General features: G+C 38.0%; 1 protein-coding gene across 3 annotated transcripts in view; it reads left to right on the top strand.

Annotated features, from left to right (window-relative positions):
- Positions 1-5,573: 5,573 nt before the first annotated feature.
- SIK2 (salt inducible kinase 2) overlaps positions 5,574-26,208 on the top strand; it is a 122,536-nt gene continuing 101,901 nt past the window's right edge. For all 3 annotated transcript variants that reach the window (XR_009601930.3, XR_009601931.3, XM_060604660.3), the window contains exons 1-2: positions 5,574-5,859; positions 24,695-24,811. Coding sequence is in view for 1 of the 3 variants with exons in the window: in XM_060604660.3 (XP_060460643.1) it covers positions 5,725-5,859; positions 24,695-24,811 (252 nt within the window). In the remaining 2 variants the exon portion in view is untranslated. The remainder of the gene's footprint in view (positions 5,860-24,694; positions 24,812-26,208) is intronic.

Here is a 26,208-nt window from a genome sequence, read left to right as displayed (position 1 = left end):
TAGTTTCTGCTATGGTGCCTACCACATGAATGCAATAAATGTCAAACTAAACTGCATTTGTTGAGTTCTGCTTAAGAGTTTAGGAATTTCAAAAATGACTGAGATACTATCCTTCCCCTCAAAGAAGCTCATGCCCTAGTGGGGTTAGGGAAGATTGGTAAAACACTCGACTAACAGCATATAATGAACTAAATAGAAAGTAACTGAGAATTGAGTAGCTTATACTTAGAAACAATGATATTAGAACGTTGACGACCCTCTTTAGCATCTTATCCCAGCAGCATGGACATGGAAACTTCCTGGAACTCATGGTTGTATGAGAAATCAAATAAAATGGATGTTGACCAGTAAACTGTTGGAAGTCAAACTGGAAGATATCAAGTGGTCACCTCTAAGACTCTGGTCCAGGCTGTTCCCTGTTTACTGGTTTACCATACCAGTTATGAACCTACTGTGAGCCACACACTTGTAGTAGGAGTAGCATTGCAAAGAATAATTACTGCAATAAAGATCTAGTAGGCACGCTGGTGGAATTGGCAGATGGCTCCAAAAACTAAGATTAGGTAATAGGATAGACATGAGAGTGAAGAATCCAAACGATTCAATTAGCTGGAACAATGGGCAAAACCAACAAGATGACATTTTAACTATAAGATTTTCTATTGATATTTTTGAAAAATCAGTTGTCCGAGAAAATGGTAATAATAATTGTTACTTTAAAAGACCCAGAGGGGCGTCCTGGTGGCTCAGTTGGTTAAACGTCTGACTTTGACTCAGGTTATGATCTCCCAGCTCATGAGTTTGAGCCCCATGTTGGGCTCTGTGCTGACAGCTCAGAGCCTGGAACCTGCTTCAGATTCTGTGTCTCCCTCTCTTTCTCTGTCCCTCCCCACTTATGCTCTGTCTCTCTCTCTAAAAAATAAACATTAAAAAAATTTTTTAAAGACCAAGAAATTTCAGTTGGCCTTAATCTTAACTCTGGGCTGTAGCTGCTAAAAAGAAAAATTGCACTATCTTTGGCTGAACTAGTATGAGTACAGCGTCTGGATCAAAGGAGAGACAGGCCAATATTCTACACTGCTTAGACTATACCTCGGCTACTGTATTCAGTTTGGGGAATAATAGTTTAAGAGACACCGACAAACCAGAGTCCAGAGAAGCACAAGAAGGAAGGGTAGTGGGCTAGAAACATAATTAAGTAGACAGTGAATTTGGGAATGTTTTGCTTGGACCCCTGAAGAAAGAACATGATGGTAGGTGTGTGTCTGCTTGTAAAGTCTTGTACCAGGTAAAAGAACTAAAACTGGATATAAGTCAGAAGCAGCTTTGAAGCTAACATGAGGGCATATTTTCTACGGAAATGAACTGTTGCACATAGATTACATGTGAGACATGTAACGAAGCATGAAGCAGGAAACCATTGGTTGACATCATCTGTCAAGTGTCTAGAGATTTCTGTATCAGAAGGGAAGATAGACTCCCTATGATACTCTGAGATCCCTTTCAAATTTAGGATCCTAAGAAAACCTGTTGTCTGGGAGGAGATAGAAAAATTTTCAAATTATTTTCAAAGTTTAGGGAGAATCCCATGTTTTTCATTTAGAGAAGATCCATCACAGCTAAAACTAAACTTGAAAAATTGAAGCCAGAACATGGCTCCCCATCCTTTAAAAGAACCAAAGAAAGCCTTGTTTAAATAGCGTCCATCCTCTAGTTTTATTTTCATAATCGTTTCTTAAACATAGTGGCACCCACATGTTCATTAACTTGACAGATCGATGCATATTTGGGGAATACCTGTATTTTATAAGCATCAGAAGCTATTTTAATTGGCACAGGTAAGTGATTGGGACTTTCTCATGTACATTCTTCCTTGTGTAATATAAAAAGAAAAGCATTCGTTTTAGCTTTGTAATCTCTTTTTTCTAAGCAAAGTCCTCCAATAAAGTCTCCACCAGGTTTCAGTTTTGAACTAAATCTGAATTCAGTCCTGAGCTGCCTGCTATGTTGACTTTTATTCTGTCCTAAAACAATAAAACAGTAAAAATGCAGATGTTGTTCACAATCAAGGAAACATGGCACATATCTTGTTTTTCAAGTTCATAGACTATCAGTTTCAGCAAAATACGTACAGCACTGTGAACCATGAAGTTTCCCCTCACATTTCAAATCACTCTTGCGTTAACTCTTTGCTAACTCCTCTCCACATTTTTGTTCTAAGTTCAGTATGTTCTAGAATTCATTCTTATCTCAGCTTCTCATCATCTTTCTTAATTGTTTATATATATACATGCTTTTGCCTTTTGGCATGTTATCTTAACATCTGTTTACTAACTCAATGGCAAATATAATGGATTCACAGCATTAACTGGGTATATTGCATTTTAAAGGTCAAGCAAGTAGGAAATCTGGTATCCAGAGTGCTCTCCCTCATTCATAATAAAACTGGAGATGAAAAACTATGGGAATTGTATGAAACCTCTCTTGTCTCCTTTTTTCCCTTTTATCTTACTTTGTTTTTCCTGATTGGTGGTGGTGGTGGTGTGTGTGTTTGGGGAGAAAAAAAGAGGAGAGGGAAAAGGGGGAGAGAGAAAGAGGAGAGGAAAACAAGAGTTGGATAATATTAATAATTTCTAAAACGTATATAGCTGTCATTTGACGCAAAAGCACATAAGAGACACTTAGGGAAAGAACTGCAGAGGGAAAAGTAGATCTCTTGGACTGAGGAAACTGAGCTGAATCACAGATTCCAAGATTGCAATACTCTTAGTCCACATAGTCTGTCCAGGGTTCTATTTACAGCCTACCGTAATTTTCAGTGGTGCACCTGCTGCATTTCCAAGGGGGCAAGGTTTATTTTTGGCACAGCTCCTCCTACTTCTCTCCTATCCATGGCTTCTCTTCCTCTGACCTCCAGATACTCAGCATCCTCGCACTGATCTCTCATTTGCCAAAAACCTGTTGGTACTCCCTGCCATCTCCTCCTCCTCTTTCCAGCCCCAAATCGAGTCCTATTTCCAGACTCTGCAAGGAAGTGGTTGGCCTGGTTATCTGATTAAAATAATCTGATGGAGAAGACTCTTAATTTCTGTTCAAAAGATGTACTTTAAAGGCAGAGGTTGTTAGCTTTAGATGGGTCTCTATTTGCATTTTGGGGTTCTTATGCAAATAGCTTTGCATCAGGTTCCCAAAGGAACCCAACCCCAGAGCATTTATAACACATTACTCTAACTGGCAAAATGTATATAGGAACTCTTTTTGAACCACGGTATGGATGTGGGCTCCTGGTATAGTGATAAAAACCCTCATACTACTCTCCTCAATCCAGAAACCTGTCTGACAACCTTCCTTCTCACTTTTGCAAACAACATAATTCACAGTGGAATAAGGTATTGCATGCACAATACCTTATTGAAGGACAGAAAAACAGCGGGTGGAAGGCCCAAGAACCAACTGATCCTACATGAAGAATATTAATAATATAAAATGTATACATATACACATTAAATTTTCATTTAAAAACTAAAACAGAAGCTGCAAGAACAATACAATATCTACCATAAACCCCTTATCTAGATTTATCAGTTGAACATTTTGCCACATGATCTATCTTTGCTAAACCATTTGAGAGTAAGTTACAATAGCAAAAATACTCCAGTGTGTGTCTCTTAATAAGGGCACTCTATTTCATAACCACAATTACAAAATTCAAAAGGCTTAATTAACATTTAAACAAAACTATTATCTATTATACAATCCATATTCAAATTTGAACAATTGTCCTGAAAATATTCCTTTATAGCATGTTTCTTACAATTCAAAATTACATGTTGGCTTTAGTGACAAGTCTCTTTACTTAAATCTATAATGGGTTTTCAGCCTTTATCATTCATGACACTGACTTTTTTTTTTTTTTTGAGTATAGGCCAATGGATGAGTAGACTATTTCTTAATTTGCATTTTTCTAATTGTTTCATTGTGATTAGATTCAGAACATGGATTTTTGAGCGAGATACTATATAAGAGACACTGTATCCTTGTCAGTATCTCACATCAGAAGGCACATCATGTCATTTTTATCCCATAAGTGGTGACGTTAACTTTGATTATTAGGGTGTTGTCTATCAGATTTCTCCACTGTAAAGGTGCCATTTTGTCACTTTGTAATGAATAAGAAACCTGAGGATACTTTGAGAGTGTGTAAATATCCTGTCTCAGGGATTTTAACATCTATTTTATAATTTTTAAATCTATTGAGAATTCCGTATCTGAATCAATTATTATTATAATGGTTGCAAAATGGTGATTTCCTACCATTTCTTCCAGTGCATGAACTGTCAAAAAGTTATTTCTCCCCCCACCTTTATATTTAACAGTTTAAGATTAAATATGCACTTGTGTATTCTTTTTTGAATTATGACACAATGAATTTCATTTTTATCATTATTCATTCATGGTGCTCTAATTGTCCCAGTCTTGGTAAGTGGAGTTAGCGTCAAACCGGCTCGTTTCCTTTTGATGTGTGCTCACCATTCTTCGAAAATCTTGCTCCCTGGCACAAGACCTTCAAGGACATTTTATACTTTCCATCTTTCTGACCTCGAATCAGCCATTTCTTCAGAGTCTGGTTCCTTTTCGTAGCGATTGGCATTTAGAAAGCAAGATGTGGCGCCACGTAATATATTTCAAAATATTACAAGAACACTGTTCCTGTTTCCTTGGGCCTCCAAGGAAAGACATGGAAGACTGGTGTGTGGTGATTTGCAATCCTAATTCTACCATGATCTGCATGACCCTGGCAATTCCCTTCATTCTCTGGGGCTTGATTCATCATCTGAAAAGAAATTGGATTAGACAGGTATTTCTTAACCTTTTCAGGGTCACCAACACGTTTGCGAATCCGACAAAAGCTACGGTCCCATCTCCCCACAGACCATCTCCAGAAAGCAAACATTCGCATACATTTTAGGCGGGCTGAGACTGAAGCCCATGTGAGGCTCCAAATCCCTGGATTAAGTGATCTCTAGTGTCTTTTCAAACGCTGACATTCTGTGTGTCTGTAAGCGACCCTGCTGCTATCAGAATGATTCCTCAGAGACCTCAAAAGGTGGAGGGATTTCTACAAAAACAGACGAGAAAAGGATACAAAGAAAGGAGCCTGTGAGCAACGCGTCGCTCAGCCACAGTTCTTGCCCGGTGCCAAACGCAGTCACAGGTGAGCGGTTTTGGCGGGAAGCTCCCCAGGTAGGCGGAGAACGCCGAGGCAGGGGAAGGAGACAGCAGACCCGGGCCAGGTCTCTGCACCCCTCCGTTCCGCCCACCAGGGCTCGCTCTTGCCCTTCGTCTGGGTGGCCGAGGAACTGGGCGGGCCAGGCGGCGACCCCGCCCCTGGCAGCCGCGAGGCAGTCGAGAACCCCGGGCACCGGAGTCCGGAAAGAACGCGCCGTCCAGGCCCCTCCCGTCTTCCCTCCCTCCCTCCCCGCCGCCGACGTCGGCGGTGCTCCGGTCGCCATGGTGACCAATCGAGGCCCGGGCCCGCCCCCGCCTCCCAGCCCCGGCCCCCTGACGTCGGCGCACGTCAGCGGCGGCGCGCGCCTGGCTGGGCCCTGCGGAGCGGGAGGGAGTGAGCGAGGGAGCGAGCGGAGCGGCGTCGCCGGAGCCCAGCCGCGCCGCCGGCCCGCCAGCCCGCGCTCCAGTCCGCCGTGTCTAGCAGCGGGGCCCAGCATGGTCATGGCGGATGGCCCGAAGCACTTGCAGCGCGGGCCGGTCCGGGTGGGGTTCTACGACATCGAGGGCACGCTGGGCAAGGGTAACTTCGCTGTGGTGAAGCTGGGGCGGCACCGGATCACCAAGACGGAGGTGCGGCCCGGGGCTCGGCGGGAGCGTCCGAGGCGAGGGTCCGGGAGCGGAGCTGTTGGCCGGGAGGGGCGGCTGCAGCGGGGGGTTGGGGTGGGGGGGGGGCTGGGTCTCCAGCTGAGGCGAGGGGCCTGGGACAGTGAGGACCTGGGAGGTTCAGGGGGTCGGTGAGCGCCGAAGGGCTCGGGGCCCGCTCCCCCGGAGTCGAGTGTCGTCCGATCAGTAACCCGACCAGCCGGGGCTTTGCCTTTTCTACGCCGCCCTCGGTGGCCACACAGAATTTCGCCCAGAGCCTCCCACCCGGGCCGTGACCTGGTCTGTGGCCTCGGCTCCAGAGCCCAAGTTCCGCGTCTTCCCTGCTTTCAGCTGGGGGTGGGGTGGGAGGGGAAGTCTGGGTGCTCCCGGGCTGCGCGGCGAGGGACGGGGCCGCCTGCGCCCGGACTCCCGCGACGGGGCATCGCGCGGCCCCCATGACCGGGGCGCCCCTCCTTGGCCCGGCGAGGACGGGGGGCCCCCGGTGGCCGGGAATGCCCGGCCGGCCATTGTCCATCTCGTCTCCCTGCTTTTGCCCGACAGCGTCTCGGATCTGGTGTCAGCCTCGCTTGATCTCGTGCCTGAGGCATTTCCATCTAATACTCCAGACAATAGAACTGGTGTTAAAATGGTCATCCCTTGCCTTTTGCACAGTCGGTGGCTCGGTCTTTCTTCGCCTAGGTTGTCCCTTTACCAGGTGTGCGTTCTGGCTGCGAAGACGCGTTCCTTAAGCCACATCTGAGGCCGCCTCTCTACTCCTAAAGCCCTCAACTGCTTCCCGACGCCGAATCCTGCATCCCCCCCCCCCCCCTCCGCTGCACATTCTAATGCACCGCACATATCTTCTCACGAGTCTCTGTTCTTACCTAACCCGCCCCCCTTCCTTTCACTGCCTCAAGCTGCTCTCCTCAGGGTCTCTATTTTAAGACGTGCAAATTAAATACTTCAGAAAAACAGTTGAAACAAAACCATTCTTTAGAATAAAACCTTGTGTTTTTGACGTACTCTACCCTGCCTTATTGTAGTTGGTCTGGAGTTTCGTCCTTTTTCACTATTTTTTTTTTCTACCCGGTTTTCATCCTATTCAGTTTTTCCCCTTATTAGTGCAAATGCACTACAGCTTGAATATGCAATAACCTAGGACTTTTTTTTTTTTTTTTTTTTTTTTTTTTCCCAGAATGGCTATGTAAGGTGAAGGACATTTGAAAACTTGACTCATTTTTGTTGCTGTTGTTCTTGGAAGTTTTGCTCAATGTGAAGGAGTCCATTTCCAAAAAGTAGGGGCATCTGGCCTTATGTCATCTTCAGTTTTTGTCCTCCCCACCCCCCCACCCCCCCACTAGTCCTGAGGGATTCCGAATCTGACTTATTTTTTTGGTATCAGGACCAAGGTCACAAATTTACCATTGTTACCAATTATGCTAAGTTTGTAATGATAAATAATGGGACTGTAATGAGATTGCTTAATCCTGATCCCAGCATTGCTAAAAATGAAGAAATTGTTGCCATCCCTCTAAAGAACCATGGCCTAATGCCTTGCTCTTTCCCCATAAATTACATTAAAAGAAGGCATTTTTAATTGTATATCTGTATATGAGCCCTTGCTTACGGACTCTAAAAATCGAACCAATTGTGCGTTAAAGAAAACGTCTACAGAACTTCTGAACATTTTTTATGTGGTTCAATTCCAAACCCATTAGTTCATAATTTTTTTTCTCATCAGCTTTTAACAGTTTAATTAATTCAGCTGTTATTTATTAGGTCGAATTTAGATAATACGGTATCGATTTAAGAACTGTTTATGTGGAGCTGGTGTGAGTGACACTTTAGCTTGAGGTTGACAGTTTAAACCGAGTGCCTTTTAAACTGATATATCTGGTGGAGCTAGGGGGCACTGTGGAGCAGTACGGTGGTTTGGCTATCAGATGCTGAGATCGATGCCTTTGTAATTGAAGGCACAGGTTGGATCCTGAAAGATCGCTCAGATCCTCGTATACATGTGTAAAATGATTTAATTTAAAAGCTCAATTTCTAGTCCACAGAACCCACCTGTCTCCCTTTGCTTTTCAAAAGAAGGTGGCCTTGGGGCACCTGGGTGGCTCAGTCGGTTAAGCTTTGGACTCGGTTTCAGCTCACATTCTGACCTCATGGTTGGTGGGTTCCGGCCCCTGGTGGGGCTCTGCCCGGACGGTGGGGAGCCTGCTTGGGATCCTGGCTCTTTCCCTCCCTCTCGCTCTCTGCCCCTCCCCCGCTCATGCTCTGTTAGTCTCTCTCTCTCTCTCAAAAAAAAAAAAAACAAAAAAAAAACAAAAAAAAACTTAAAAAAAGGTTTTTAAAAAAGGTGCCCTTAACATATAATAAGAAATAATGTGAATTTAAGATGGGTGCATGTTCCTGGTAATTTGGTGTGAGTGGCGATTTTAAAGTTGAGAGGAATGAGGGAAATAGGAAGGTAGTGAAGAGAAAAAGTTCTTGTAGATCTGAAGTTTTGGAGAGTTGCTCTGTGAACTTTCTCTGTAATTTGCATTAAGAATTGTTTAGCAACAGCACTGATACAGTTGTTTCTTAAAGTATACTATTAATGAGGATTTTTATTTTTATTTTTTTTTAAATTTTTTTTTTCAACGTTTATTTATTTTTGGGACAGAGAGAGACAGAGCATGAATGGGGGAGGGACAGAAAGAGGGAGACACAGAATCGGAAACAGGCTCCAGGCTCTGAGCCATCAGCCCAGAGCCTGACGCGGGGCTCGAACTCACGGACCGTGAGATCGTGACCTGGCTGAAGTCGGATGCTTAACCAACTGAGCCACCCAGGCGCCCCGAATGAGGATTTTTAAAGCAGTGTTTGTTATCTTCTTTCACTGGATAAGTATTTGTGTCTTCAATCAATACAGCTACCTCAAATACTGTAAATAAGATGGCTAGTGGCACCCTTAACGTTTTATTTATTATTTTAGGTTCTCATTGCTTAACGTATTACAGTAATTACAGTGAGAGAAATTAAAGTGGTGTAAAGAACAATATCAGATAAATACCATGATCGTACTTACGCTTAGAGAAATTTCTTCGATATAGTATGTCTTAAAATCAATGTAAGTTTGTGTTTTAAAACTTAGAGGTCTTGTTTTCCAAGTTTGAACCCATGGCAAATTTTAGGACTTAATTTAAATGTCTGTGTGATGAAAAATTGGACCCCGTTATTGTTTTTAATGTTTATTTTTTGAGAGAGAGAAAGAGAGAGGGGCAAGGAGAGAGGGAGAGGGAATCTCAAGCAGGCTCAGCTCTGTGAACGCAGAGCCCAAGGCAGGGCTCGATTCCAGGAACCCTGAGACCGAGACCTGAGCTGAAATGAGTTGTCTGCTTAACCAACTGAGCCACCCAGGCACTCCAGGGACCCTGTTATTTTCACTTGGCACTTCTCTGTCACTCGTTCTGAATCACGGAAGAATGATGTATTTTCTACACAGCTTGGGAGATCCAAGACTGTTTGCCTTTTAGGAAATGAAAAATCAGTACACAAAAAGAGATCTTCATTTTGGTCTAATCTATCAAATAGCTTAACATTGTTTAAGAAATGTAATTACATTCTCATCTGAAGCAGTATTCTTATGTTAGATCTCTATGTAAATTTTGCACACAAAAGGCAAGGCAGGTGGTGGTAGAATCCAGCTTCCTAATATAATACTTCAGAAAAGCTTTGTAGTGTTGGTTTGTGGTTTATGAATTAGAGTAGCTAATTTTGTAAAATTAGCATAATGGGAAAAGAATAATAGCATTTAGACTGTTAAACTATTTTAGGCAATAGTGGTTGCTAGTTTGCTATGCTGTGTGTGTCCTTGAGTAGTGTTTTATTTTATGAATACTGTGCTAGCAAGGAATTGTTTCCTTCTAATTGTATGGCTAGTTTTTTTTGTTGGTTTTGTCTGTTAAATAAAATTCCAGAAAAGTTGTTTGTGCCGTTAAACTTTTTTTTTTGTTTTGTATTAAAGAAATAGAGTCTTACTATAAAAAATAGAAAGAAGCATATAGTGTACAAAGAGTACATGTGTAATTCCTCCACCAGTGGGAGTAAATCATTCTTTTGACATATTTCCCTCTAGCCTTTAAAATTTTTTTCCATAGATGAGATCATATACTATATACACTTATATAAATTGTATCCTTTTTTCCATTTATCATTATAGCATATTTTGCTTAATATATCTAACTTCATAAAATATTTTTAATAGCTGCATAGTGTTTCACCTAGTGGATGAATCCTCTTATTTAACAATTTTCTTATTAAACATTACATAATTTCCAGTTTTCACTTAGAGTAAATAATTTGCAGTGAATAATCTTTGTATATGTAACTCTGTGCATTTTTTCCTGGGGGAGGGAGCAGGAGTGGGTAGTGAAATTTGGAGGTGAATTCCTAGAAGGGAAATTACCAAGTGAGAAGATACTATTTTCACATTAAAAAGTAATATGTATTATCAAATCAATCATGTTTATAATTGAAAAATTTTAAAGTATAGATAATGAAAAGAATTACCCATAATATCACCACCCCAAAATAACCATTAGTTATTGTCAGATTTTTTCTGTGACAGATAATTAAATTTCCCTCAATACCGTTCCTCTTGTATTGCTTAGCTAAAGAGCATGTAAGTGTGTGGTTTGTGGAATCTTGAAGCTGTTTCACAGAGGTTCTGAAATTCAGTGTTGGGCTACTTACTTATCCTTAAGAGAACCTGGAATGCAAAACTGATAGCAAGGACAGCCTGAAAACTGGTTTGTTTCTTTGTTTGTTTGTTTTCACTGAAAAGCTGTCTGTGTGCATTTTGGGGCTTTTAAGTTTAGGCATAATTCTGTACTACCTTAAAATATATTTTTATAGCTTTCCAAATAGTTAAATTATCAAAATTGCATTTTTAGAGCAAGGGTAGAAACGAGAAGATATTATACTCTGATCACAATATTTCTTGAAGAAGAGAACTTAACTTTTTTTTAATACATTTGAATTTTATATTTTGCTTTAAAGTTTTAAGACTCCTCTCAATAGTCTTAGTAATAATCTTGTGCGGTGAAATATTCAATATTTAGCAGCAGTACTATGTACAACAGAAGGACTTGTTTTTACCAAATAGTATTATCACTAGTATTTATATCTGGGCCTATGTATGGTCTTTATAGTGTGTTGAAACGAAAATTACATTTGTCGTGGAATATATATGCTTTATTAGAAACTGTTCTCTAGTTTCTTGGCATCCCAGGCAAGTAATAGTTGGCAAATTATTCTGCTAAATATTGCTCAAAATGATCTGTTCTTTTGAGGGAGTAGTTGGGGACAAACATCCAAAATAGAAATTGTGTAAATTTTTTTATTCTGGAGAAATTTTTAACTTTAACAGAGTTTAATGTGTTCTGATTCTAATTCTCCTGGGAAATTCTCTCTCAATATCAGGCAATTAAGAAAACATTTATTTGGAAATGACTGAAACTGGCCTCTCTTCCTGGATTCATATGATGACATATGACTTACGGGCCACTGCTGATGGCAGAGGCAGTTTCCTTGGAGCCAACTGGAGTCCAGAAATTCACTAAGATCATTCTTTGCTATTTAGTGTACCTAGCACTTCTTTCACCTTCTACATCCATATTTTTGAAAAAATGGTTTTTTTTAAATGTATTTATATGCCTTTATACAGAAGGTTTGTGGAGAATGCTTTCTCACCCTTCAAAGAGAAATAGCCAGTACATATCTAGTTTGAGATTTTCAAAAGAATGAAAAGACAATTACTTTTGGGGATTTCATCAGAAGATCATTTTAAAAAACATTTAAAAACACTTTAACAGTTAAAGTGATAAATCTTGGATGAATTAGACTGAAAAATGATGCTAAAATTTAAGTTCTTCTCTAAGATAGGCATAGTATTTATGTGTGTTCCCCAATAACATGAGGAACACATGTTCATTGTAGACATTGTTGAAAAGAGAAGAAAATAAACATCTTTAATGCCACCATCCAGACCAGGACATCACCGCTATTAATATTTGGTTCATATCCTCTTAGATAGGCATAGTATTTATGTGTGTTCCCCAATAACATAAGGAACACATGTTCATTGTAGACATTGTTGAAAAGAGAAGAAAATAAACATCTTTAATGCCACCATCCAGACCAGGACATCACCGCTATTAGTATTTGGTTCATATCCTCTTAGTTGTTCACATGTATTTTATATGTTAGTAATGAAATTGATATTGTCTATACATAAGTTTTTTTTTTTACTTAATGACTTACCATTTCCCCAAGTTAAAAAAAAAAAAAAAAGTCTAAAGCGTGGCTAATTAGTATCCTTACATATGACTGTATTTTATTTGATCAATTTCCTATTATTGAACATTTAGATTATTTCCCTCTCTTGCTGTTTCACTTTCTAAGATAATGTTTCAGAAAGCATTCCTGTATATTTATATATCTGTATCTATATCTATCTCTGTGTGCTTTTCTGATTTTTCCCTCAGAGTAATCCCATGGTAATGTACTTTCCTAGGTCAAGGAGTATGTCCTTACATCTATGTTACGGCATGAGATGCCAAATTACCCTCTAGAAAAGTAGCACCTGTTAAGTTTCACCAGGAAGAAATCATTTGCCAGGAATATTGATTTTTAACATTTTTCTCAGTTGATGGGGAAAATAATATTTTTTATTCGAATTCACATATCTGATTTAATATTTTTTATTTACTTTGATTATATGGTTTTATTTTTGATGTTTTATTTATTTTTGAGAGAGAGAGGGAAAGTGAGCAGGTGGGCAGGCAGGGAGGACCAGAGAGAGAGGGAAACACAGAATCCAAAGCAGGCTCCAGGCTTGAAAAAGCTGTCAGCACAGAGCCTGACAGGGGGTCCAACTTAACGAGCCTTAAGATAATGACCTGAGCCGAAGTCAGACAATAACTGACTGAGCCACCCAGGCACCCCAATTACATGGTTTTTATAAGATATGTTGTTTCTTTTGTAAATTGCGTTTTTATCCTTTGGCCCATTTTTTAAAATTGAGTTGTCATTTTTTTGATTTGTTTAAATAATTTTTAAGATAGAATATTTTTAATCATTTCTTTTATAGTCCTGATAATCCTTGGTTCAATTTCTATGGATCTAAAAATGTAGTGACATTTACCTTTTCTCCAATCTGTTTTCCTTACCCACCATTAGAAAAGTCAAATGAAATCTTCATGAGAATTTATTTCATTATATAAATTTTTATACCTTAAAAGTCAAATTTTAAGTTGGAAAAAAGTCTAATTTATTTAAACTTAAAAGGTAGAGAACTCCATGTTTTACTACTGACTTTTACTGCTTTCAGAAACCCTTTCACTGTGGGACCACTCAGTCATGTTGACTTGTCAGCCAAATGTTCTGATTCCACCCATGATTTGATATATAAGCTTGTAAAGTGCATTTAATGTTTAATTTCAAAGATTTATATGGTAAGAATAATGCTCTTTGGTACTTCAGAAGAACTGTATACAATTGGTATATTAGTGGCAAATAGTGCTGAGGCAAATGTTACCTGAGACAGTAAACATAGGTTGATCCCTTCTGATTTGTTACTAGAAGAATAGCTCTTATTGTGTAACTTCCTTGTAAATTCCCCTAAAGTTACTTTTGTATGTGTGGCTTCTTTAAGTGGATAAGATGAATATTTCTTTAATGAGAAGTGAAAAATAATTTTTGTTAAATTATCAGAAAGACAGGATAACATTACCATTAAATTGCATTTTGAAAAGTGAAAAAATGTCTTTCATCCATCAGCTTAACACTGTTTCCTTTCTGCTCTTGCATTTAATTGCTTATCTTCTGTACAAATTTATATTTTACACGTTATTCCTTATATACACATTGCTTTTACTTTGTTGGAAACATTTTTCTATATATAATCTTTTAATTAATGTTTAAATTTTATGAAATACCCATTTTATACAGAATTTAGAAAATAAAATGACTGATAGTTCACAGATGGGGAAGTTAGCATATGTGATAAAATCATTTCATTTTTTTCTGTTTTTCCTATTAGAAAAGTAATTCATGCTCATTGAAGAAAAATTTTCCAAAAAGTATAAAGCAGAAGAATAAAATAATCCCCAATGTTTTTCACACACTGGTAACATTTTTGTCATATTTGTATCTAATTTTCCCTGGTCTTTTTTTATACATACCTCCTGTTGAGAATTCACTTATATACCAGTTTTTTTTTTTAAACATTTTTTTAAACATTTTTGTTCATTTTTGAGAGACAGAGACAGAGCATGAGTTGGGGAGGGACAGAGAGAGAGAGGGAGACACAGAATCTGAACCAGGCTCTCGGCTCTGAGCTATCAGTACAGAACCTGACATGGGGCTCAAGCCCACTAACCATGAGATCATGATCTGAGCCGAAGTTGGACACTTAACCAACTGAGCCTCCCAGGCACCCCTAAATACTAATCTTTTTAATTTAAAATTTTAGTCTAAGCACTTCTCTATATTTTTAAGAACTATTAATAATAGTTGTGTAACAGTCATAATATAAGCTTACTGTAACTTGAATAATTATTTCCCACTTACTGTTTGTTTCTATATTACAAATAATATTCATTGAACATATTTACAAATAAATCTTTATCATCGTTTTAGATTATTTCCTTCAAATAATTTCTGAGAAGTAGAATTCTTAAGCTAAATGCTGTGTGTGATTTTTTCTTAAGTGTAATTAACATGGTGTTATTACTTTCAGGTGTAGCATTTAATAATGATTCAACAATTCATACATTACTCAGCGTTCATCACAATAAGTGTACTTTTATCTTTTGATTTTAATTTTTTTTTGAGTGTAGTTGATACACAATGCTTCATTACTTTCAAGTGTACAACTTAGTGATTTGACACGTTTACACATTATGCTACATTTATGCTACATATAGCTACCATCTGCCCCGTTACATCATCAATACGGTATCATTAACTGTATTCCTTATACTGTGACTTTTATTTCCATGTTTTATTCATTCCATAGCTGGAAGCCTGTTTCTCCCTCTTTCTTTCACCCATTTTGCCCAATGCCCCACCCTCTTCCCCTCTGGCACCTATCAGTTTGTTCTCTGTAGGTCTGATTTTGCTTTTTGTTCATTTGTTTTTGGTTTTTTTGGATTCCACTTATGAGTGGAGTCGTATCGTATTTGGAGATATGATGGAAGATACGAGGAAGGAGAGAATCCCCAGCAAGCTCTGCCCTGTCAGCGCAGAGCTGGACATGGGCTCGATCCCACGAACCATGAAATCAAGAACTGAGCCAAAATCAAGAGTTGGATGCTTAACCCACTGAGCCACCCAAGTGCCCCAATTTCATCCTTTTTTATGGCTGCATAATCCATTTTACATATACACACACATACTACATCTTCTTTAGCCATCTTTTGATGGACACTTACATTGCTTCCATATCTCAGCTATTGTAAATCATGCTGCAATAAACATAGGGTTACATGTATCTTTTCCAATTAGTGTTTTTGTTTTCTTTGGGTAAATGCCCATTAGTGGAATTACTGGATCATATGGTGTTTCTATTTTTAATTTTTGACTAACCTCCATACTGTTTTCCACAGTGGCCTTGCCAGTTTATATTCCCACCAACAGTGCACGAAGTTTCCCTTCTTCTCCAGATCCTCACCGACACTTGTTATTTCTTGTCTTTTTGATTTTAGCTCTTCTGACTGGTGTAAGGTAATAACTCATTTTGATTTTGATTTGCATTTCCCTGATGATGACTGATGTTGAGCATCTTTTCATCTGTCTGTTGGCCATCTGGATGTTGTATTTGGAACAATGTCTATTCAGGTCCTCTGCCCACTTTTTAATTGGTTTGTTTTTTTGGTGTTGAGTTGTATGGGGTTTTTATATAGTTTGGATATTAACCCCTTATCAGATACCTCATTTGCAAGTATCTTCTCCCATTCAGTAGGTGGCCTTTTTGTTTTGTTGATGGTTTCCTTTGCTGTACAAAAGCATTTTATTTGGTATAGTCCTAATAGTTTATTTTTGCTTTTGTTTCCCCTGCCAAAGGAGACCTATCTAGAAAAATGTTTCTATGGCTGATGTCAGAGAAATTACTCCCTGTGTTCTCGTCTAAGATATTTATGGTTTCAGGTCTCACATTTAGGACTTAATCCATTTTGAGTTTTATTTTTGTGTATGATGTTAGAAAGTGATCCAGTTTCATTTTTTTGCATGTAGCTGTCCAGTTTTCCCAGCACCATTTGTTGAAGATTATCTTTTCACCGTTGTATATCCTTGCCTCCTTTGTTGTAGAGTTGTTGGGTGTATTTCTAGGCTCTTGTTCTGTTCTGTTGGTGTATGTGTCTGTTTTTATGCCAGTACCATACTATTTTGATTACTATAGCTTCGTGATATATCTTCAAGTCTGGGATTGTGATACCTCTAGCTTTGTTTTCTCTCTTAAGATTGCTTTGGCTACTTGGGGTCTTCTATGGTTCCATACAAATTCTAGTGTTTTTTGTTCTAGGTCTGTGAAAAATATTACTGGTATTTTGATAGGGATTGCATTAAATTTATAGATTGTTTTGGATAATATAGACAGCTTAATGTTGATTCTTCCCATCTACAAGCGTGGAGTATCTTTCCATTTGTTTGTTGTGTTCAGTTTTTCTTTCATCATTGTTTTATACTTTTTGGAGTACAGGTCTTTCACCTCCATGGTTAAGTTCATTCCTGTGTATCTTATTCTTTTTGGTACAATTGTAAATGGGATTGTTTTCCTAATTTCTCTTTCTGCTATTTCATTATTAGCCATAGAAATTCAGTAGATTTCTGTATATTAATTATATATCCTGTGACTTTCCTGAATCCATGTATCAGTTGTAGTAGTTTTTTGGTGATGCCTTTAGAGTTTTCTATTTCAAGTATGTCATCTGCAAATAAAGTTTTACTCCTTCCTTACGAATTTGGATGCCTTTTATTTCTTGTCTGATTACAGTGAGTAGGATATCCAGTACTATGTTGACTAAAAGCGGTTAAGAGTGGACATGCTTGTCCTGTTCCTGATCTTGGAGGAAAAGCTCCTAGTTTTTCACTACTGAGTATGATGTTAGCTGTGGATTTGTCGTATATGGACTTTGTTATATTGAAGTAGTTCCCTCTAAACCTATTTTGTTGAGAGTTTTTGTCATGAATGAAAGTTGTACTTTGCTAAATGCATTTTTTGCATCTTTTGAGATGATCATATGGTTTTTATCTTTTCTCTTGTTAATGTGATGTATCACCTTGATTGATTTGCAAATATTGAACCACCTTTGCATCCTTAGAATATATCCCACTTAATCATGCTGAATGATTTTTTAAAAATATTTATTTATTTTTGAGAGAGACAATGCAAGCAGGGGAGGGGCGGGGAGGGGTGGGGGAACAGATGATCCGAAGCAGGCTCTGCCCTGACAGCAGTGAACCCCATATAGGGCTCAAACTCACAAACCGTGATTTCATGACCTGAACTGAAGTTAGATGCTCAGCCTAGTCAGATGCTCACCTGAGCCACCCAGGTACCCTGGTGAATGATTTTTTTTTTTTAATGTATTGTTCAATTTGATTTGCTTATATTTTGAATATTTTTGCATCTGTGTTCATCAGAGATAGTGGTCTGTAGTTTTTGTATGTTGGTTTGTTTGTTTTTTGTAGTGTGTTTTATCTGGTATTGGTATCAGGGTAATGTGGCCTCTTACAATGAATTTGGAAGTTTTCCTTCCTATTCTCTATTTTTGGAATAGTTTGAGAGGAATAGGTATTATGAACTCTTGTTTACATGTTTGGTAGAATTCACCTGTGAACCCATCTGGTCCTGGACTCTTTTTTTTTTGGGGGGGGGGGAGTTTTGTTGTTGTTGTTGTTGTTGTTGATTTACTGATTGAATTTCATTGCCAGTTATCAGTCTGTTGAATATTCTGTTTCTTCTTGATTCAGTTTTAAAAGGTTATATGTTTGTAGGAATTTATCCATTTCTTCTAGGTTGTCTAATTTGTTGGCATAAAACTTTTTATAATCTCTTATAATTCTTTGTATTTCTCTGATGGTTATTTCTTCTCCTTCAATTCTGATTTTACTTATTTGAGCCCTTTTTTAAGTCTGGCTAAAAGTTTGTCAGTTTTGTTGATCTTTTCAAAGAAGTGGCTCCTGGTTTCACTTTGATGTAATAGAGTTTTTGTAGTCTCTATTTCATTTATTTCTGCTCTATATTATTTTTTCACTTCTACTGGCTTTGGGTTTTGTTCTTCTTTTTCTGTCTTCTCTAGGTGTAAGTATAGGTTTTTATTTGAGATTTTTCTTGCTTCTTGAGGTAGACCTGTATTGCTGTAATCCTTCCTCTTAGAATAGCTTTTGTTGCATCTGAAAGATTTTGGACCATCGTGTTTTCATTTTCATTTGTTTCCATGCATTTTTTCATTTCCTGTTTGATGAATTGTTGGACCCATTTACAGTTTAGTAACATGTTCAGCTTCCATATATTTGTGTTCTTTTCAGGTGTGTGTGTGTGTGTGTGTGTGTGTGTGTGTGTGTGTGTGAGTGATTTCTAGTTTAATACCCCTCTGGTCAGAAAAGATGCATAATATGATTTCATTCTTTTTTAATTTGTTGAGACTTGTTTTGTGGCCTAACATGTTATCTGTTCTGGAGAATGTTCCATGTGCAATTGAAAAGATTGTGTATTCCACTGTTTTTGGATGAAATGTTCTGAATGTATCTGTTAGATCCCTTTGGCCTAGTGTGTCATTCAAAGCCAGTGTTTCCTTGTTGATTTTCTGTTTGGATGATCTGTCCATTGATGTATGTGTTACTTACTATTAGCGTATTACTACTGATTTTTTCCTTTATGTCAGTTAATAGTTGCTTCGTGTATCTGAGTGCTTTCATGTTGGGTGCTTAAATACTTATTATTGTATCTTATTTTTGGATTGTTCCCTTCATGATTATATACTGTCTTTCTTTGTGTCTTGTTAGTTTGTATTGTAAAGTCTGTTTTGTATGATGTAACTATTGCTACCCCAGCTTTCTTTTTGCTTTCATTTGCATGATAAATGTTTTTTCCATCCCTTCCCTTTCAGTTTGCATGTATCTCTAGGTCTGAAGTGAGTCTTTTGTAAGCAGCGTATAGATGGGTCTTGCTTTATCCTTTTAGTCATCCTGTGTCTTTGGATTGGAGAAATAACCCACTTACATTTATAATTATCAATAGGTAGGTACTTACTGCCATTTTGTTACTTGTTTTACGATTATTATTGTAGTTCTTCTCTGTTCCTTCTTGTTTTGCTCTCTTCCCTTGTGGTTTCTTTAGTATTATGCTTGGATTCCTTTCTCTTTATTTTTTTGTCTGTTACAGGTTTTTGATTTATAGTTACCATTAGATTCATAAAAAAACATCTTATACAGATAGCAGTGTATATTAAGTTGATGGTTGCTTAAGTTTGAGCCCATTCTTACAGCACTCCATTTTTCTCTTCCCCACCCCAGCCCCCCCCACACACACATTTTATGTTTATGATATTCTATTTTACATCCTTTTATTTTGTGAATCCCTTGTCTGATTTTTCTGCCAGTGTTTATGTGGTTTTCAAAGGTAGTTGCACAGATATGGCTGTTACCTTCGTATGTGTGTGGGACAAGGTGAGCTCAGGATCCTTCACCATCTTTCCAGAACTCCCTCAGGGTGGATAATTTTTAAGGTTCTTGATAAAAAACGTCAAATTGCCTTTCAGAAAAATTATAACCTATTTTATGGTTATACCAGCAATGTATAAAAGTGGCCATCTTATTGAGCCTTAGCTTACAAGAGTGTTTACTTTTTAATTTTTGTAAATATAGGAGGAAATGAGGTATTTTTTGAGATATAGTCTACATAACTTATTAGGTATTTTATTGTTTTTAAATCATGTTGTTCCACCTCTGAGGTTGAATATTCAGTGTTATATGTAAGCCCTCCAGAATTGTATAGGAAACCTTCCTTTTGTCTCCTAGCAGAAGGAATATAAATTTTTCTATCTTTATAACTCACTAAAGGTTTATTTATTTATTTTAATGTTTTTTATTTTTGAGAGAGAGAGACAGAGTGCAAACAGGGGAGGGGCAGAGAGAGAGGGACACACAGAATCTGAAGCAGGCTCCAGGCTCTGAGCTGTCAGCACAGAGCCCGATGCAGGGCTTGAACTCAAAAACGTCGAGATTGTAACCTGAGCCGCAGTCAGTTGCTGAACTGACAGAGCCACCCACGTGCCCCAAGGTTTATTTTTTAAAAAATACATTGATGCATATATAGGATTTGGCTAGTTGAATAACAACAAAAAAGGAATCCCTCAATTTATAGTCCCTTGCTTGATTTTGTTGTGACCATGCAGATTTTGTCCTTGGTACTTTGTTCAGAGCTAAGTAGAAAAGGGATGCAGACAGTAAGATCCCAGAATTCTAAGTTATTAGTTATCTTTAAAATGAGCTGTTGGCTGGGGTGCCTGGGTGCCTCTGCCAGTTAAGCGTCCGACTTCGGCTCAGGTCATGATCTTGTGGTTCATGAGTTTGAGCCCCGCGTCAGGCTCTGTGCTGACAGCTCAGAGCCTGGAGTCTGCTTCAGATTCTGTGTCTCCTTCTCTCTCTGACCCTCCCCTGTTCACACTTTGTCTCTCTCTGTCTCAAAAATAAATAAACGTTAAAAAAAAATTTTTTTTTTTTAAAAATGAGCTGTTGGGACACAACCTTTTTGTATGTTGGAACTTTTATACACATTGGGAAAATCCCCAAGTGCAGATTTTTTTGTTGATAAAATTTGTTTTCCAAAACATGTTCTGTTTGTTCTCACAGGTCTATTAAATTCCTTGAGGGTAGGAATCACATCTCTTTGATTTTTGTATACTAAGCATTATTCCAGGCACACAACAGGTGCTCAGTGAATGTGTGTCTAATAGGCTCTTTAAAAGAGTAAAAAGACTCCGGGCACCTGGGTGGCTCAGTTGGTTAAGCATCCAGCTTCAGCTCAGGTCATGATCTCACAGTCTGTGAGTTTGAGCTCAGAGCCTGGAGTCGGCTTCAGAATCTGTGACTCCCTCTTTCTCTGCCCCTCCCCCGCTTATGCTCCATCTTCCTCTGTCTCTCAAAAAATAAATGAATGTTAAAAAAATGTTTTTTTAATTAAAAAAAAAAAGTAAAAAGACTGAACTTGAAGTTAGAAGGCCTGTGTTTTTTTCCCCATTAATTCACTGAGCTTTAGGACCTTTGTAGATACGTGACATCTTTTGAACCTCAGTTTCATCTACTCATGGGTGCACTGCTTTTTCCATTTACTTCACAAAGTTGAGAAATAAATGAGATAAAATATGTTAAAGTATCTTGCGAAATTCAAAAGTACTGTACAGTTGTGAAACTCATGATCATTATTATCTGGGAAGTACTTGGTAATGAGTCCCATTGTTAAGAAATTACCTGGAAGGATATGCCAGAGCCTGCTAGCTAGTCACCAAGAATCCAATGTTTCCTCTTCTTCCTCGACCTATCACTGGACTGTCCTGGCCTCTTTTGCATTTAGATACGGTTATGTGACTGAGTTCTCACCAATGGAGTGAATAAAAATAATGTGTGCCACTTCAGGCCCAACCCTTAAAAACCTATCGTGAGGGCTCCCCAAGTTTTTTTCTCCTTCTCTCTCCTTCTGTCTCCAGGTTGGGATGGAGACAGTCCTGGGGTAACTGTGGAGGCCTTTAAGGGTGGTGAAGCCTCCTTTAACCTGCTTGGAGGCATCTGCACCCATCCAGTTGTGCTACATGAGCAAGAAATAAGCCTCTGTTGTATTGGAATCTCTGTACATTTTGCGGTCTACTTGTCGTAGCAGTTAGACTACTCCTAACAATTAAAAGGAGCATGCTGACACATGCTCTACTTTTTCTTTAGTGCTTTATGTTTTCATAATCCTTATAGCAACCTTACAAGCAAGGGATCACAGGTTAAAGCTGTAAGTGTATAGACATGTGGTCCATGTACTTACAAAACAAAATAGAAGAAAGAATGATATTTTTTCATTTAAGAATTTTTTGGTTGAGAAAAGTTAAATAATGAGATTTATGACTTGTTATTATTTTTTTATTTTTTGAATGTTTATTTTTGAGAGATCGAGCATGAGCAGGAGAGGGGCAGAGAGAGAGGGAGACAGAATGCAAAGCAGGCTCCAGGCTCTGAGCTGTCAGCACAGAGCCTAATGGGGGGATTGAACTCAGGATTCGTGAGATCATGACCTGAGCCGAAGTCAGATGTTTAACCGATTGAGCCATGCAGGCACCCCCTGAGATTTATGAATTATTATTAAAGTTTATTTACATACCTTATATATTTTTCAGTTTTTCATTATTGGAGGCCAGGCTTTCAAAAGAGTATGAGGTATCTCTTGGTAATACCTTGCTTTAATTGGAATTTAGTGTCTAAATTTTTTCTTTAACATAATGTTAAAGCTATTATAATCAAGATACTCATTTTCTATTTATTAGCTGGTTCTAACGCATTTCATTATAAAAGTTTTTTGTTGGTGTGGGTACAGGTATCTAGACATCCTCTAGAAATTGGAGGACAAGACATTTTCCTCAAAAGAAGCATGTGTGAAACTTCATATTACCTTCCTAAGGAATAATATTGGGGAAATTAAAATACATACTTATCCTTTTATGTGGCAGCACTTACCCAAAGTAACTGATAATACTGTATCATAAGATTGAGGAGGGAGGGGGTCGCTTTAAATCTATTTAGGTTTGAGGTGGTCCAGTAATGTCCCTAATATCAAGTACAATATTGATCAGTCTCCTTCTCTAGCATATTTTAGCATGTTTTACTTGCTAGAATATTTTGATTGTAGAAATAAATAATATACCATCAAACATAAAATAATTATCACAGAATGGACGCACTTTACTGTCTAGAGAGGGACCTGCCCCCTTTCTTCTTCAGCAATAAATTTAATTTGATACATTATATTTAGTAATCTGATTTCCCCTAGGAGGCTTGAGTTCTTCTCTGGGTTACAATTAATTCAAATCAGGAAATAAGCTGTGCACAGCAGATTAGAAATCCAGAAGGGTAAGAAATAAACCTTATAGTAGAGCTTTAAAAGGCAAGAGCAAAGGACAAAGCAGCCATAGGAAAGAAGAAAAAACTAACTGTATAAACAGGAGTTTGAAGGAATTAAGTGAATTGACAAGCTCAGTCCTATTTTCTTGGATACCTTAGGAGTATTGAACTATTATATCCATACAGTAACTGATATTAATAATTGCCTTGAAAAGTAACATAAAACTGAGTTATGTTCAGAATACATTTTGGTAGAATGTGAGGTACATTTTATTTATTTATTTATTTATTTATTTTTAATGTTTATTTTTGAGAGAGAGCGCACCAGCGAGCAGGGGAGGGGCAGAGAGAAAGGGAGACACCGAATTCAAAGCAGGCTCCAGGCTCTGAGCTGTCAACACAGAGTCCGACGCAGGACTCGAACTCACAAACCGTGAAATCACGACCTGAGCCGAAGTCAGATGCTCAACCGACTGAGCCACCCAGGTGCTCCAAGTGCATTTTAGAGTTTGTTCAGAACTTGTTATAATCAAGTTTTGGGTGGTTCCCACTGATCTGAAAATTTTAGTTAAATCAGGATGGCTTATTTCCTAACCAAATAGCTACTATTTACTTAAAAAAATTAGTTCTTCTTAGGTTGCGTAGAAAAAAGTACATGATTTTTGATTTCTGACTACCTAGTTACTCACCTTCAAATGCAGTTCCTTCAAATTATTAACCTTGGAGTGGTTTGAGTTCTTATCTAGTTACGCTAGAAAGAGGCTACATTGTTTAAAAATCAGATTCTTTTAAGGAAGTGAAAAGCTAGTGTAATTACTAACAGATGAGTTTTTGGACTTCAATTTTTTTTTTTAAGTTTACTTATTTTGAGAGAGCACAGGGTGGGGAGGGGAGGGGCAGGGAGAGAGAGAATCCTAAGCAGGCCCCACACTGTGAGCAGGATGGGGGAGGGGGGTGGCAATGCAGGGGCTCTAACTCACAAACCGAGAGATCATGACCAGAGCTGAAATTAAGAGTCTGATGTTTAACCGCTTGGGCCACCCAGGCGCCCCTGTGCTTCGATTTTTAAAGTTGAATCCAGTTGGTATCTTTCATATAAATTGATTTTAATACTTTATATTTAGCTCCCCCACCACCGCCCAACCAAAGCTATGTCTACATTCTTTGGAATCTATCACTTTTCTAGAAAAATTGTTTCAATACAGCAGAAATTGCCTTCTACTCGGCTGATCATTTGTTTAGAGGTACTTTGCAGCGAGATAACTGGTTGAAGCTGCTGAGATTTTATTTCTTCAGTTTATAAGTAGAGTAAAACATTACAGTTACACTAAAAGAAATATATTTTATTAAAGCGACTTTGCAGGGTTGTCATGGCACACTAAAGACACTCCTAAACAAAATCTACCGCAGTGCCTCACATGTGGTAGATGTTTAAGAAACATTTGTTGAATGAGCATTGAATTTAAACTAGTTTTTGTTGTCATAGCAACCTACAGGCAAAGTGTCAGGGGTGCTGTATTTTTTTAAATTTTTTTATAAATGTTTGTTTATTTTGAAAGGAGGGAGGACAGAGCTTGAGCGGGTGAGGCAGGTGTCCTATATTTAAAAGATTCTTAACTAGAAAATATTAACCATCACATACTAATTGTATTTATTTGTGTCCGGAATGCAGGTGGCGATAAAAATAATAGATAAATCTCAGCTGGATGCAGTGAACCTTGAGAAAATCTACCGAGAAGTACAAATAATGAAGATGTTAGACCACCCTCATATCATCAAACTTTACCAGGTAGGACTTAACCTTATTCTTCTCCATGCTTCTCACAACCCATTCTCTCTTTCACATCATTTTTCTCTTTTGTGTGAGTTTTTTCACTCTATTAAAAAAAAAGATGATTCTATGGTTTCATTAAGCTGGGTACACCCATTTTCTGTATTTTAATAAAAAACTAGGAAGTAAACTAGTAGCTTAATTTTAAGTTGTCTCTCAGACTGTAAGGTATTTAATTCAAAAGTTTGTAGTTTTGCTTTTCTGATACTTAAGCCTGTTGTCTTTTGGTGGTGGAACCATTAATGGGGATATGGCAGTTTTGCTTATTTAAAAAAAAAAAAAACACTTTATGTTTTTTGAAATACAAAGGTTAAAATAGCATATTACCTAGTGGCATACTTGGTAATACTTAGAACCAAGTCGTATATTTTGTTTGGGTTACTTTGTCAGATAAAGTAAATGAGCCATTTTTTTTTAAAAAATCAACTTTATTGAGATATAATTTTGTAAGATAACTATACCCATTTAAAGTATAAGCTGTGTTTTTTAAAAGGAAGATTTTCTCCGATTTTTAAAGAGTAATTCATGTTGAAGAATGACAATGTAATACAAAACATTTTTTTAACATTTCTATTTGTTAATATGTAGAATTTTTATATTGGAAAACTATTTTTAAGCTAAAATGTTACACTATGCTAGCCTATGACTTGTGTCTCCCTGGTGTGATGTGTGCACCCAGTGGTATTGCTGTCCTCAGCCTGTACTGGCTTGTGATATCTATAACATTTTCAGAAGTTTTGTGAGTCAATTAATATCATGTTAGTAGCCCAAAATTGGCAATGGTGGGAGTATTTATACCACAGGAAGCTGTTCACAAGTCAGGGCCATTTTATTTTCCCCCTTACAGAGAGCTAATACTGGCCCACCACTGTGTATACTCACATGGGTTAGCACAAGTGTCCCTGGGGCATAAGAAAATACCAGAACGTCTAACTATGTGTATTTTTTGTATTTATCTTCTTGTGTGCACTTGATCATGTATATAATGTGTTTATACAATTATACAGCACAAGTATGTAATTTGTGTCTCTTTATGTTCATATAAACATACGCAGGTACGTGTATATATTTACATGTACGTGCCTATGTACATATGTGTCTGGCTAGACAATTGGTTATTGATAGAGATTTGCAATTAAAAAGGTGTGGAGACGTGGAGACCATTAGTGTTACCATTAGAATGACAGACTATGATGTGCCACTCAAAACAATTCCCAAAGTTCTAAAACTGCACATGGCGCCTTAGGTCATATTTACATCACAGTATTTCTCCCTTTAATTTTTTTTTTTTTTTTTTAATTCCTAAAGAGAATACTTATAAGAAACTAATCACAGCCTTAGAAGTCTGATGAACC

This window comes from Panthera onca, chromosome D1, assembly GCF_046562875.1.
Source record: "Panthera onca isolate mPanOnc1 chromosome D1, mPanOnc1 haplotype 2, whole genome shotgun sequence".
NCBI lineage: Eukaryota > Metazoa > Chordata > Mammalia > Carnivora > Felidae > Panthera > Panthera onca.
The sequence above is the reverse complement of the archived record's forward strand: the minus strand, read 5'-3'. Positions and strand labels throughout refer to the sequence as shown.